The sequence below is a fragment of the Theropithecus gelada genome, chromosome 13 (genome assembly GCF_003255815.1).
Source record: "Theropithecus gelada isolate Dixy chromosome 13, Tgel_1.0, whole genome shotgun sequence".
NCBI lineage: Eukaryota > Metazoa > Chordata > Mammalia > Primates > Cercopithecidae > Theropithecus > Theropithecus gelada.
In genome coordinates this window covers 15,519,063-15,534,576 of record NC_037681.1, presented here as the reverse complement: position 1 = coordinate 15,534,576, position 15,514 = coordinate 15,519,063, and the positions used below count along the sequence as shown (strand labels likewise).

General features: G+C 46.0%; 1 protein-coding gene across 1 annotated transcript in view; it reads right to left on the bottom strand.

Moving 5' to 3' along the window:
* Positions 1–417: 417 nt before the first annotated feature.
* The window catches only part of CREG2 (cellular repressor of E1A stimulated genes 2), a 39,259-nt gene continuing 24,162 nt past the window's right edge, over positions 418–15,514 (bottom strand). The window contains exons 3-4 of the mRNA XM_025354400.1: positions 6,557–6,670; positions 418–1,747 (exon numbers count right to left, since the gene is read on the bottom strand). Coding sequence (XP_025210185.1) covers positions 1,600–1,747; positions 6,557–6,670 — 262 coding nt within the window. The 3' untranslated portion in view covers positions 418–1,599. The remainder of the gene's footprint in view (positions 1,748–6,556; positions 6,671–15,514) is intronic.

Here is a 15,514-nt window from a genome sequence, read left to right as displayed (position 1 = left end):
AGAAAGAAAGAAAGAAAAAAAAAATATATATATAAATATATATATATTTTGACAACTCAAACTCTCATCATGTGTTTTGTTAAGCAAAAGTTTATAATCATTAATAACACTTTTATTTACTTGAAAAATGCATATTTCCTATATATAGTGATGTGTTTTTTATGTTATACAACCTCCCTAACCTACCAAAGAAAGTTTATAGCCATTACAGGAAGACAGAAAACTTGAGACAGCTCAACCCTTTATAGGTTTTAACGATCAGAGGTCTTAGATATATACACATAGGTCCATGTAGGCCTTAGAAGTGTACACAGGTACAGTCTAATTTCTTGAAAACACTAGGAGCTCCTACATATAATATGTACAAAATTTTAAATCTATAGTAAGAATCAAATTTCAGAGACTTTTTTTTTCCCCCCAAAAGCAAGAAACATCATCTCCAGGCAAGCTAGTCCTTCTTTTTTACAATCACTTCACTGATTTTCCTGGTTCAATTTCTACCCGTGCATTTCAATAACTCTTTTGTTGTTAAAACTGGACGTTTTCTAGGAGCCACTCCACCCGTGTCTGCAGTGAGCTGTCTGGGATGTGGACTCAGCCTCTCTGAGTCTAGTTTTCTTGTCTGTAAGAGCCAATGATGACGTGCAGCTCATTGGTTGCAGGGCTTAAATGAGATGGCTTCTGCTGAGGGCCTGGCCCAGGGCTGGGCAGGCAGTGGGTCCTCAGTTACTGGCTTCCTTTCTTCCTTCTGTAACATGCTGTCTTTACTTTCCCAGCTTCACCCTCTCCCCTCTCCGCTTTCTCCACCACAGAATGGGGAGCTTCTTATTTTGGATGCCCCTGTTCATGCATGAGAGAGGGGAACCCTTGCCAGAGGTATGAGCAGCAGGGATCTGGGGAGCTTCATGTCAAAGCTGCTCCTTTCTCTTTAACGCACTGCCATGGCTGCTTACATAGAGAAGGGCTGTGCACAAAGCATCCTGTGTTCTTACACTGCTTTCATGTCATGGTGGGAAAAACGTTGCATAAGTGACCAGTACCTTCTAGCCAATATAACCTAATAATGCATCTGCAATCCACCAGCAGAAGGCGTAATCCACGGACACACAGTCCTCCACCCTCACCCTAAAAACAATATTGTGGCTGCGTGATGCACAGTCAGCTCCTTTGTGGTCACGATGAGCTTAGAAGCAAGACTGCGTTTGGCACAGCAAGCAACAAAGACACTCTGACAATACAAAGCAATCACGTTGTAGGTACAGGCATTGTCTTTTCTTAAAGAGTGAAACAACAATGATCTCAAAACGTCATTTTGACCACCAGCTATTATATGATTTCTGAATAGGTGAGTCTGGACTGAATACAATGGAATAAAGACTATCTACGTGAAGTATCCGTGTGAGTTGGAGATCTGCAAATGACCACTTTAATCTCAAATCTAGCACAGAGTTCCCTGTTCGCCCTCTCTCATTCTGCTGCAGGGATGGCAGGGCTGCTACGAACCCTTCAACAAAGAGACAGTGGTCAATGGCTGTCTGGCTGCATCACTGAAAAGGTTTTTATTTAAGTGCAAACACCAAGGACTTTCTTCTTACTCCATCAGGCCTTTCTGGGAACTGCTTTGAAATATTCCTCCTTTGAAATATTGGATATGCCTCCATACCATTTCAGAAGCCAGATATGTTCTATCCTCATCTTCATAAAGAACCATTCATATTGACGAGGCCACTTCCTCATCCCTGGGTGCCTGTAGGAATAAAGAGAGACCACAGTAAAGCTGCTCTTATCAGAGGAGTGCACGCTGGGCCAAGTCATAGGACCTCCAGACTCCAGGCCTCATTTGGGCTGACAGCTGCTCAGAGGCAGAACTAGGGAGCTGAGTGTCAGTGCCCGGGACCACCAAAGGAAGTCAGGGACTGTAGACCTTAGCCCAGTGGCTAGAGGCTCAAGTCGTGGGCCAGGCTCCTTGGTGTGAATCTCAGTTCAACTGCTGATGAGCCGTGACGCCAGTGGGCTGTCGGCACTCTCAAGCCTCTGTCTCATCACCTGTCACGTGGGGTGATGTTGACGGGGCTTTTCATAGGGCGGTGTGGGGAAGCAGGCAATGAACCACATATACAACACCCGCAGAGAGTGAGTGCTCAGTGGAGGCTGGCTACCATTATTAGGAAACAAAGAAAGGCTTTATGCATCTCTATATGAAATGTTAACAGAATGGTGAGCCTGTGAAACCAGCTTGTTCATGGGAAGATTTCTAGTCGTGCAGCAGGCTGAGAGCTACTAAGGCAAGTGAGAGCCAGCTGGAGTTGACAGGCAACGTCACATCCCGTCTTGTGCTGTTGACTGACTTGCCTCTCCCCCATGCATACCCCTAAACATGTTGCGGTATCATTGAGGGCAGGGGCTGTGGCTCACTTCTTTCTTTTATAACTTCATAAAAATTTCCTTTATCTCTAAAAATGTTATAAACATAATTCAAAGACCAAGTCCAAACTGGGAAAAACATTTATTACAAAGCAAATGCATAATAGGTTGATGATCTTTATTTATTTTATTTTATTTTCATTTATTTATTTTTTTTGAGACAGAGTCTTGCTCTGTCACCCAGGCTGCAGTGCAGTGGCCAGATCTCAGCTCACTGCAAGCTCCTCCTCTCGGGTTCATGCCATTCTCCTGCCTCAGCCTCCCGAGTAGCTGGGACTACAGGCACCCGCCACCTCGCTGGCTAGTTTTTTGTATTTTTTAGTAGAGACGGGGTTTCACCATGTTAGCCAGGATGGTCTCGATCTCCTGACCTCGTGATCTGCCCATCTCGGCCTCCCAAGTGCTGGGATTACAGGCTTGAGCCACCGCGCCTGGCCTGATGATCTTTATTTATTAAAAAAAATTTTTTTTTTTTTTAGAGATAGGATCTTGCTCTGTTGCCCTGGCTGGAGTGCAGGGGCGGGATCACAGCTCACTGCAGCCTTGACCACCTGGGCTCAAGCGATCCTCCTGCCTCAGCCTCATGAGTAGCATGCCACCATGCCTGGCTAATAAAAAAAAAATTTTTTTTTTTGGTAGAGATGCAGTCTCACTATGTTGCTCAGGCTGGTCTTGAACTCCTGGCCTCAAGCAATCCTTCTGCCTCAGCCTTCCAAAGTGCTGGAATTATAGGTGTGTGCCACCACACCCAGTCAATCATCTTTTTGAAGAACAATTTATTTTGAAACAATAATAAACATACAGGGAAGTTGAAAGTACAGTATCCAAAACTGTTTTATTTTCTTAATCCATTTGAACAGAAGTTGCTGATCTGAGGCCATAACACCCCAAATATTATGCAGCCAAGATAATAACATGATTTTTGTTGTTTTAAGAAACCTACTTTGGTACTGATAACTGGAACAAAGTTTGATACCTGGAAGTGGTGCTGGTGCAACAATCCGTAATCCATGGGGCACTGGCTTTGGGCCCAGGCCATGGGTGGAAGCTGGAAGGACCCTGAGGAGACCGACAGTGAGCGCTTATAAAAAGGTAGTGCCTGGCTGGGTGGAGTGGTTCACGCCTGTCATCCCAACACTTTGAGAGGCTGAGGCGGGAGGATCACATGAGGCCAGGAGTTCGAGACCATCCTGGACAACATGGCAAAACCCCTTCTCTACTAAAAATACAAAAATTAGCCAGGCGTGGTGGTGCACACCTGTAACCCCAGCTACTTGGAAGGCTGAGGCACAAGAATCACTTGAACCAGGGAGGCAGAGGTTGCAGTGAGCCGAGATCGTGCCACTGCACTCCAGCCTGGGTGACAGACTGAGACTCTGCCTCCAAAAAAGGTCGTGCCTGTGGGTAGCCCCAGCTACTCAGGAGGCTGAGGCAAGAAGGTCCCTTGAGCCCAGGACTTGAAGGCTGCAGTGAAATATGATCATGCCACTGAACTCCAGCCTGCACAAAAGAAAAAGACCTTGTCTCTAAAATTAAAAATAAAAGCAGAGAAAGGCTACTGAAAGCTGGAGGTAAGGGGACCTACATTATGTAGCAGTAGGCAGACTTGGCAATGCTGTTGTCTACAGTTACGTGGAAAATAGGAAATGTTCACATCCTTCACCCACTTTTTGATGGGGTTGTTTGTTTTTTTCTTGTAAATTTGTTTAAGTTCCCTGTCGGTTCTGGATATTAGACCTTTGTCAGATGGGTAGATTGAAAACATTTTCACCCATTCTGTAGGTTGCCTGTTCACTCTGATGATAGCTTCTTTTGCTGTGCAGAAGCTCTTTAGTTTAATTAGATCCCATTTATCAATGTTGGCTTTTGTTGCAATTGCTTTTGGTGTTTCAGTCATGAAGCAAAAGAAGACATTTACGCAGCCAACAAGTATATGAAACAAAGCTCATCATCACTGGTCATTAGAGAAATGCAAATCAAAACCACAGTGAGATACCATCTCATGGCAGCTAGAATGGCAATCATTAAAAAGTCAGGAAACAACAGATGCTGGCGAGGCTGAGGAGAAATAGAAATGCTTTTACACTGTTGGTGGGAATGTAAATTACTTCAACCAGTGTGGTGATTCCTTAAGGATCTAGAACCAGAAATACCATTTGACCCAGCAATCTCATTACTGCATATATACCCAAAGGATTATAAATCATTCTACTATAAAGACACATGTGCACGTATGTTTATTGCAGCACTATTTACAATAGTGACTTGGAACCAACCCAAATGCCCATCAGTAATAGACTAGATAAAGAAAATGTGGCACATATACACCATGGAATACTATGTAGCCATAGAAAAGGATGAGTTCATGTCCTTTGCAGGGACGTGGATGAAGCTGGAAGCCATCATCCTCAGCAAACTAACACTGGAACAGAAAACTAAACACCGCATGTTCTCACTCATAAGTGGGAGTTGAACAATGAGAACACGCGGACACAGGGAGGGGAACATCACACACCTGGGGCCTGTTGGGGGGTGGGGGCAAGGGGATGAAAAGCATTAGGACACATACCTAATGCAGGGGGGCTTAAAACCTAGATGACGGGTACAGCAAACCATCGTGGCACATGTATACCTATGTAACAAACCCGTACGTTCTGCACATGTATCCCAGAACTTAAAATAAAAATTAAAAACAAGAAAATAGGAAATGAGCCGGGCGCGGTGGCTCACGCCTGTAATCCCAGCACTTTGGGAGGCTGAGGTGGGCGGATCACGAGGTCAGGAGATCGAGACCATCCTGGCTAACACGGTGAAGCCTCGTCTCTACTAAAAATACAAAAAAAAAAAAAACTAGCCGGGCGCGGTTGTGGGCGCCTGTAGTCCCAGCTACTTGGGAGGCTGAGGCAGGAGAATGGTGTGAACCCGGGAGGCGGAGCTTGCAGTGAGCCGAGATCGTGCCACTGCACTCCAGCCTGGGCGACTGAGTGAGACTCCGTCTCAAAAAAAAAAAAAAAAGAAAATAGGAAATGAATTTAATGAACCCACTGATCTAGGGAAGATTCTGGCCTCTTCTCATTGCTTATAATAACATGTGAAAGAAGAGAGGAACTCAAGAACTAGAGTTGAGTTTAAAAGCTAGCAATAAAAAATAAAAATAAAAAATAAAAACGTTTGTGCACACACACACACACACATCATCTGTTTCTTTAAGTATTGAAAGCCATGAGCTCATGTGACCATATCCAATCCCAGTAATTCTAGTTTTCTCCGATTGTGCCTTTAGCCCTTTTCTGTGTCCTTACAAGGCTTGCTTATTCGCTGCATCCCTGTGTGCAGGATCTTCCTCTTCCCGTGGGGTTGTGGCTCGCCCCTCCAGCTCAACACTTGCCTTCGTGTTACCCTCCCTCTACTGCAGACCAATGCCTTCTAGCCTGTTTCCATCGCTGCACCAGCCCGCACCCCAGCTCCAAGCCTCCATTTCTGGCTGCCCCTGCATGGACACCTGTGGAAAGGCCACCCCGTGTGCGTGCGCCATCCTCAGCTTGCACAAGCTCTGACTCCAGGCTGGGCCGCCCTCTCACTTGTGTGGACCCCTACAGCAGTGGTTCTCAAACATTAGCATGCACATCAATTTCCTGCAGCATGCCTTTTACAATACAGATTTCTGAGCCTTGTTTCCGGAGAGTTTGATCCAGTAAGCAGGTGGAGGTGGGGTCCATAAAGCTGCATGTAAGTCAGCATCCTACTGATTTAAGGGTGAGAACACCACACTGCGAAACGCTGTGCTGGCATCCCCAGCAGGCAATGTGCTTTGTTTCGAGTGGATGCTTGAAAATGTTTGTGGTGTTGACGAGAAAGGCTCAGCTCTTTTCACGGCAAGGCAGGGCATCGTCAAAGGTTGGAAGTAGGTAGCAATTGTACCTGGAATAGCTTGCTCTCCAGAGGCATTCACCTGGCTTCTGCTGCCACTGCTAGTGATCTCCACAGCCAGGCTAGCTTGGTCCTATTACCACTGAAGGGCAGTGGAGACTAATCACTGTCATTGCATCAGAGGCATCAAATGGCACAGCCTGACCTCTGCTTAATATTATTGTGTATTTCTAGGCATATCAATTTTAAAGCATTTACACACCTTGAAAACATGGCTTGCTTGGCAAATTCTACTTCTTCTGGAGACACTGCGATCATCTGGCCAGTGAGCGTTAACCGGACACATCGGGGATCTTCCGGGTCAACAATGTTTTTTCTGCATGTGAAAAACATTTTTCGTATATCAGAACAAGGATAGAACATCAGCTGGCAATTCTAATGAGTTTATAAAATTAAAAATACTACTCACATTCCTGGTTATATCATTCAGGTTATGTGATGGATAGTTACTTTAAAATACCCAGGCCGGCCGGGCGCGGTGGCTCACACCTGTAATCCCAGCACTTTGGGAGGCCGAGGCGGGTGGATCAGAGGTCAGGAGATCGAGACCATCTTGGCTAACATGGTGAAACCCCGTCTCTACTAAAAATACAAAAAACTAGCCGGGCGTGGTGGCGGGCGCCTGTAGTCCCAGCTACTCGGAGGCTGAGGCGGGAGAATGGCGTGAACCCGGGAGGCGGAGCTTGCAGTGAGCCGAGATCGCGCCACCGCACTCCAGCCTGGGCGACACAGCGAGACTCCGTCTCAAAAAAAAAAAAAAAAATACCCAGGCCTTGTAATAGGTGTGCTTGTGTAGGTTAGATATCAGTCTGCATTCTGGGGCAGTGAGATAACATCCGAAGCACCCTAGTCAAAAGTGCCCATTTGAGGGTGGAGGAAATTGAGACAGGAAAGTTTCCTGACTCCCTCGAGGGGCTTGGGACAGTGGGGTAGGGTGGGTTTTTTTCGGGGAGTGGGGGTGCTTGTTTTGCTGAGCTCAAACCCCTTGCAGGAGGGGGAGTACACAGGTGAGCAGATGCATGAGCTGGGGCGGGTGCCCTTTTAGGCAGGAATGAACCCTGTACCAAGTTGTCCACAAACTCTGGAGCCCCAGAGGGCATGTATTACAAACAGTGCTCTTTTAGTGGTTGCCATCAGCAGATGGCTAAGTGTTAACCAGCTCAGTGGTGAGTTGGGGTGACATACACTCTGACCTCTTGGTACCCGGCTTCTTGTCCGGCATCCGGGAAGAATCGGGTCATACAGACTTAAAGACTGGTGAGTGCAGAGGTTTTATGAAGCAGTGGAAGTGGCTCTCAGTAGAAGAACAGCTGGAAAGGGGCTGGTGCAGGAAGGTGATCTTTTGCTGAGACCTGGCCATCTCCAGCCAGGCTCCTCTCCAAAGTCGTGCCGTCTGAGGTTAAGCTGTATCTATCCATCCTCTCTGACTGTCAGTTGCTGCTTCTCCTCTCAAAGTCTGGCTGCTTTTCCGTCTGCCAGCTGCGGTCTGAGGTTTACATGGGCACAGGATGTGGGGGCAGGACAGGCCAAAAAGCAACATTCAGGCTCAGAAACAGGAATGCCTGTTCTCATTTAGGGCTTCAGGTCCAGGCTTGAGGGTGGAGCCCTCGCCAGGGACCCTGCCCCCGTTCCTATCAAAATAGGGAGTTATTATTCAAAGAGAATGATGTTTCAGTTCTGCTACGAATAAGTGCTAGAGATCTGCTATACAACATAAGAGTTCACAAAATAATATTGTGCACGTAAAAATTTACTAAGAGGGTAGATCTCATGTTAGGTGAGTTTTCTTTTCTTTTTTTTTTTTTTTTTGAGACGGAGTCTCGCCCTGTCGCCCAGGCTGGAGTGCAGTGGCGCGATCTCGGCTCACTGCAAGCTCCGCCTCCCGGGTTCCCGCCATTCTCCTGGCTCAGCCTTCCGAGTAGCTGGGACTACAGGCGCCCACAACCGCGCCCGGCTAATTTTTTGTATTTTTAGTAGAGACGGGGTTTCACCGTGGTCTCGATGTCCTGACCTTGTGATCCGCCCGCCTCGGCCTCCCAAAGTGCTGGGATTACAGGCGTGAGCCACCGCGCCGGGCTCTTTTTTTTTTTTTTTTTTTAACTGCAGAAACAAAACACATCAAATGGACACAAGAAAACTTTGGCAGGTGTTGGATGTGTGTGTAATATGAGTGGCATCCCTGGAGTAGCGCAATGCATCTGTCTGGATCCAGCAGTGACTGGAATAAGGGCTTTCAAATATTGCCATCAGAACCTGCACTGGAGGGTCCCTTAATCAGCAGAAAGTGTATTAGAAATAATAAGAACAGTAGTGTGTGATCGCATTTGTGACTGCTTGCTAAGAAATGTTTCTGCGGTGACAGAGTTATCCTAAGACCTGTTTCCATTTTAAAGGTCACCTGGCAGTGAGGATGTGGGGAAGAAAACTTTTTCTTCTTCTTTTTTTTTTGAGACGGAGTCTTACTCTGTCACCCATGCTGGAGTGCAATGGTGAAATCTCGGCTCACTGCAACTTGTGCCACCCGGGTTCAAGCAATTCTCCTGCCTCAGCCTCCCGAGTAGCTGGGATTACAGGTGCCAGCAACCATGCCCAGCTAATTTTTTTTTTTTTTTTGGTGAGACAGAGTCTCAGTCTGTCGCCCAGGCTGGAGAGCAGTGGTGCAATCTTGACTCACTGCAACCTCCGCGTCCCAGGTTCAAGCAATTCTCCTGCCCCAGCCTCCCGAGTAGCGGGGACTACAGGCACGTTCTACCACACCCAGCTAATTTTTGTATTTTTAGTAGAGACGGGGTTTCACCATATTGGGCAAGCTGGTCTCAAACTCCTGACCTTGTGGTTCACCTCCCTCGGCCTCCCAAAGTGCTGGGATTATAGGCGTGAGCCACTGTACTTGGCCCAATTTTTGTATTTTTAATAGAGATGGGGTTTCACCATGTTGGTCAGGCTGGTCTTGAACTGTTGACCTCAGGTGATCCACCCACCTCAGCCTCCCATAGTGCTGGGATGACAGGCATGAGCCACCGTGCCTGGCCTGTGGGGAAGGGAACTTAAAGCTCTCACCTACCTCTAATCATGTCAGGGTGCCTATTTCTGGAAGAAGCATAAACAAGAGAATCTGATTCTCCAAATGTCGTTCAGATAGTGGCTTCATGTAAATCCACAAGGGAAAGCTCTTCTTGGCCACAGCTTGTGCCTTATGCTGTTGCAAGCTGTGTCCATAAGTGTTTGGGAAGATGGTTCAAGGATAAGGCAGCACAATGATAATATCAGTCACTTACATTCACATAGTGTTTCTGGTATTTCTAAAAGGCTTGTATATTCCATCATCTGCTGCTGTAGTAAGATTTGTCAATTTTTATACCAAGGACATTTGTACATCACCTCATTTTGTTTGAGCTTCATGACAACCCTAGGAGGTTTTATTATTAACCCCTGTTTAGAAGTAAGAAAAGTGAGACTCAGAGGATTTAAGTTGTCCAGGGCCATGGTGCTCACAGGGGTGCAGCCAGGCCTGTAGGACCCTATCTTAGGTCCTCTTGTCTCAAGTAGAAAGCTAGGCTACCTCCCAGCTACTTGGGAGGCTGAGGCGGGAGAATGGCATGAACCCGGGAGGCGGAGCTTGCAGTGAGCCGAGATTGCGCCACTGCATTCCAGCCTGGGTGACTGAGTGAGACTCCGTCTCAAAAAAAAAAAAAAAAAAAAAAAAAAAAAAAAAAAAAAAAAAAAAAGCTAGGCTACTTGTCATCTGGTCAGAGTCTCACTCTGTCTCCCAGGCTGGCATGCAGTGATGTGATCTCAGCTCACTGCAACCTCTGCCTCCCGGGTTCAAGTGATTCTCCTGCCTCAGTTTCCCAAATAGCTGGGATTACAGGCTCACACCACCATGCCCGGCTAAGTTTTGTATTTTTAACGGAGGTGCATTTTCACCATGTTGGCCAGGCTGGTCTCAAACTCCTGACTTCAAGTGATCCACCTGCCTCGGCCTCCCAAAGTGTTGGGATTACAGGCGTGAGCCACCGCATCTGGCCCCATCTGGTCCCTTATATCTGGGTATATCCCAGACTTGACCCCTCCTCTATCTCCCAGATCCAATCAGTCCCCAAGGTTTATAGATTCTTTATCCCAATATCTGATTATAAACTTTTAAATATCATGCTAGGACATTTTCTCAAAAGCTTGCCTTGGAGGTAAAAAAAAAAAAAAAAAAAAAAAAATACTACCACATGAGAAAAAAAAGAGCCTGTTGCATAGAATTGTTTATGATGGCAAAAATTGGAAGTAACCAAAAAGCTTAGCAGTGGGGAAATACAAATATTAAGTTTTATCAATACTATAACATACAGCCTTTAAAATAGATGAGATAGAACTATAGGTGTCCTTGACAAAGATATAAGTAAAAATGTTACAGGCAGTGAATCTGTATGGGTCTGCAGCAACCTCAATTCTTGCCTCCTCGGAAGAAAGAATTCAACTGAGGGGGGCTAAGGCAGAGTGAGAACTGAGGCAAGTTTTAGAGCAGGAGTGAGAGTGTGTTAAAAAGTTTTAGGGCAGGAATGAAAGGAAGTAAAGTACACTTGGAGGAGGGCCAAGCTGGCCACTTGAGAGATCAAGTACGTGGTTTGACCTTTGACCTAGGGTTTTATACATTGGCGCACTTCTGGGGCCTTGCATCCCTTCTCTCTGATTCTTCCCTTGAGATGGGCTGTCTGCATGTGCAGTGGCCTGCCAGCTCTTGGAGGGGAGCATGCACAGTGCGTTTATGGACTTGTACACACACTCACTTCAGACGTTCTTCCCTTACCAGTCAAGTCTTCCTATAATGTCACATACCAGTTAAATGCCGCCATTTTGCCTCTTAGTGCACACGTGTGAGCCCACTCACCCAACTCCTGAGATATTAGTGGGAAGTCGCTGATCACCAACTTCAGGTTTTTTCTATCTATTGGGAGACTGCCTTTCCCTGGTACTGGGTGTGACCAATCATTACTTTAGAGAGACTGTTAACAACCACCTGACCACCACCTGATAGTCACCTGACATTCCTGGTCAGGGTAGGAGTGGGCCCTCTCCTGGTCTGCTCATGTCTGACTAGCTACTTACAGTAACAAAAACAGTTGAAGAAATTTTAAAAATCTCTGGACCCTCAAACTCCTTATGCCAGAGGGAAGGTTAAGGCTAGAGGTTGAGTTATGCAACTCCCTCTTCCAAATAAATCGCTGTTACCAGCATTATGCATCGGCCAGACTCCCAGGGAAAAGGTAAAAGGCCTCAGGGGTCTCCAAATGACTGTCCCCACAGACCATTCATAAGTAAATTTTTTGCTGGCCTCCCATAAACAAGGACATGCCAATTGTAACTTCAGGTGTGCAATTTAAGTCTAGCTCCTGAAACTAAAGTCTGTTTGATTCCATGCTGATAATGGAATTGACATTCAATTGCAAGCTTATCTTCCCAGGTGCAGAACAAAGACAAGACTAGATCAATCATTCCTCTGCTTACCCAGAGACACTGGCATAATAAATTCTTCCTTTACTCCCTTTTTTTCTTTCAAACATTCACCTTATCCTGTGTAAAATGTTGATTTACCAGGCACTAACTAAAGTCTCACAAAGATATAACCATTGCCTTACCACCTACCTGCCTCTCTTCCTACATGCCTTTCTCCCCTTTAAGAAAATGTACAAATACTAAACCTCCTGAAAACCTCTTCAGGAAAACAGCCACAGATAGGTCTGTGGCTTGCATGTTCCTGGACGTGCCCCGAGGTTGGCTTAATAAATCTAAACTGACTGAGACACTTGCTTCAGTGACTCATTTTGGTTAACAGGAAAAATATGTGCTGTGCGGCTCTATTAAAAGAAGAAAGAAAGGGCTGGGTGCGGTGGCTCACACCTGTAATCCTAGTAGGGGAGAAGACCACCCCTCATATTGTCTTATGCCCAATGTCTGCCTCCAAAGAATGAAGAAGTAAAAACTAAAAGGCAGAAATGAAATCCACAGGCAGATAGCCCGGCACCACACCCTGGGCCTGGTAGTTAAAGATTGACCCTTGATCTAATCAGTTATGTTATCTATAGATTACAGACAACGTATAGAAAAGCACTGTGAAAATCCCTGTCCTGTTCTGTTCCATTCTAATTACCAGAGCATGCAGCCCCCAGTCACAGACCTCCTGTTTGCTCAATCGATCACGACCCTCTCACGCTGACCCACTTAGAGTTGTGAGCCCTTAAAAGGGATAGGAATTGCTCACTGCGGGAGTTCGGTTGTTGGAGATGTGAGTCTTGCCGAAGCTCCCGGACGAATAAAGCCCTTCCTTCTTTAACTCGGTGTCTGACAGGTTTTGTCTGAGGCTTGTCCTGCTACACTAGCATTTTGGGAGCCCAAGGTGGACAGATCACCTAAGGTCAGGAGCTCAAGACCAGCCTGGCCAACATGGGTGAAACTCTATCTCTACTAAAAATACAAAAATTAGCCAGGCATGGTGGTGGGCAGCTGTAATTCCAGCTACTCAGGAGGCTGAGACATGAGAATAGCTTGAACCCGGGAGACGGAAGTTGTAGCGAGCCGAGATTGCACCACTGTGCTCCAGCCTGGCCGACAAAGCAAGACTCAGTCTCAGAAAAAAAAAGAAAAAAAGAAAATTATAATCTGTGATAGATACTGCAAAAATCTGGTTGTTAAGTTATAAACTTTTCTTGTGAGTTAAGATGAAAGAATGATGGAATGTAATCTACATAACAAAAGCTAAATCTATATCTTTGTAAAAATAACTGAGATGCATAGGAGAAAAGAAGTAAAAATTGTAAGAAGAAACTGAATTCACCTATATGAAAAATATTTAGAATTTGTGTCTGAATGATACTGTCATTAGTTGCACCCAATTTATTTGTTCACTATTAAAGCTAATTTCTTCATAAAATTGTTCTGTGATGAAAGCAATGAGATTAGCCTTCAGGTGTAAGTCATTATAGAATAAGAACACAGTACATTTACATAGGGAGCATTTTTGTAATTACTGTGGGTAATTACATAGAAATAGAAAGGAGATTATATATTTTAAAAAGCAAATAGAAAACTTTGCATTTACACAATGGAAAACCCAGCTAAACTTGGTATCACTTCCTTCTACATGTGGTAGGCAGGCTAATGGCCCCCCAAAGATGTCCACATCCTAATCTCTGGAACATGTGAATATGTTCCTTTACATGGCAAAGAGGAAGTCGGTTGCTAATCAGCTGATTTTGGATCAGAAGATCATCCTGGATGGTTTGGCTGAGCCCAAGGCAATCACAAGGATCATTGAGTGGAAAGCATTGAAGTGATTTAACTGAGAAAGACCCACCTGGCCATGGCTGGCTTCGAATATGGGAGGGGCACAAGCCCTGGGGTGCAGGCAGCCTCTCAAGCTGAGAAAGGCCAGGAAACAGACTCTGCCCCAGAGCTTCCAAAAAGGAACATAGTCCTGCCAATGCCTTGGTGTTAATCTGGTGAGACCTCTTTTGGACTTCTGACCTCCAGAACAATAACATGATAAATCTGGGTTATTTTAAGCCAGTAAGGTGTGGTAATTTTTTACAGCAGCGATAGGAAACTAATACACCATCTAAAGGAATTTGGATGGCAGCCCCACCCTTAGTCACAGGAGTGCAGCACACCTGTGGTTGCTGGCAGCTGCGCCCCTGAAATGGCCAGCAGATGCAACACCAACTAGGCGAGAGGGCCCTGAGCACCCTGGGGACCCTGATGCACGCTGTCAATTGGTGACAGGCTACTTTGGTAAACAGGGGCCATAGGAGGTGTTGCCCCTCCTCTGGGTGACAGATCTCATCTATTGTTGAGGCATCCACTTCCCTCTCACACACAGCTTCAGGAACCCTGGTCCATCCCCAGGTCCCGAGAACCTAGACTGCCTAAGCCAACCAGGGTATTCCAGTCCCTGGCTGTGGTGATGGATTCAGGGACTGGTACAACAGCAAGTTTGGTCACAAAAGCTCAAGGAGCTACTGGCTGAGGACTTTCAGAGTGGAAATCCCCGCAACTCTTCTTTGGAGTCTACCTGGAGAGATGCTCACTTTTGTTGGACATAAACAAGGGAGCATCTGTACCTGGGGAGCGGGGGCGGCTACACTGCATTACAAAGGAGCCACCCTTAAAATGAAACAGACACCACAGGAAAGAGGGAGAGGGAAAAAAAATTTCATTTGGTTGACATTGTTTACGCCCTAGGAAAAGCCTTCGTCTGAATTTTTCAGTCAGGTGAACTGTTAAATTTCTCAATTCTTTAAGTCCATATGAGTTTACTTTTCTATTTCTTTCAGCTGAAAGGTTCCTCACTAATTACAGGGCTTCAAGTTTCTGGAGCTCTGTCTGTCTCTGTTCTTAGATGTGGTGGAGACATGCCCACCTAATGTTAGATGTATTAATAGCGATCAATGAGCTATTTTTCATAAAGGCAATGAAGAAGCACCCTGGGGTGTCCTGTTGGGCTACCTCCTGCAACTTGAGCGAGCTTACTTATTTTTATTTGTGTTTCACTGGTGTGGGTGACCCTAGGAGCTGAAGGACAGGGGCTGTGTTGATCGCATCTCTCCTTCAGGCCAGTGGACATTCTTTTGGGTATTTCTCTCCTTTTCACCTGACTTTAGGGTTGGCTACCCATGGCCTGTGAGGATGGATGGGCAGCTTGTAAACCAAGAGGATTCAAGTCTCAAGGGTAGGACCAGAAAAGCCTGATCCACGCTCTCAAAGTGGCCACCTGGGGAGCCCAGAGGGATGTCCTTCCTGCTTGCTGACCCTGCCGGAGAGTGGCAGGAGCCATCCTGGACTGTGACGTCTGCCCTCCGGACCCTGACTGCGCTCACTCATCGATGCTGGCCTGGTCCCCACCCAGCACTCAACAGGTGTCCTCTGCTGGGTGAAATGCTTGCATACCCAGCCAGGAGCTTCTTTTAACCTTTTCTATTTTTATTTTGCCTATAACAGAACCTAAAATGGTATATGAAGATTCAATCTAGGGAGTCAAGGGACCAAATATCTGTTCTTAGGGGGTGGGTTTCATGCCCAAGGCATGGATGCCATTGTATTAGGGGTTCCAGAAGCTTCTGAATCGGGAGAATGATCAGTCACAGCACTTTGTATGCAACGGAGTGGATTACAT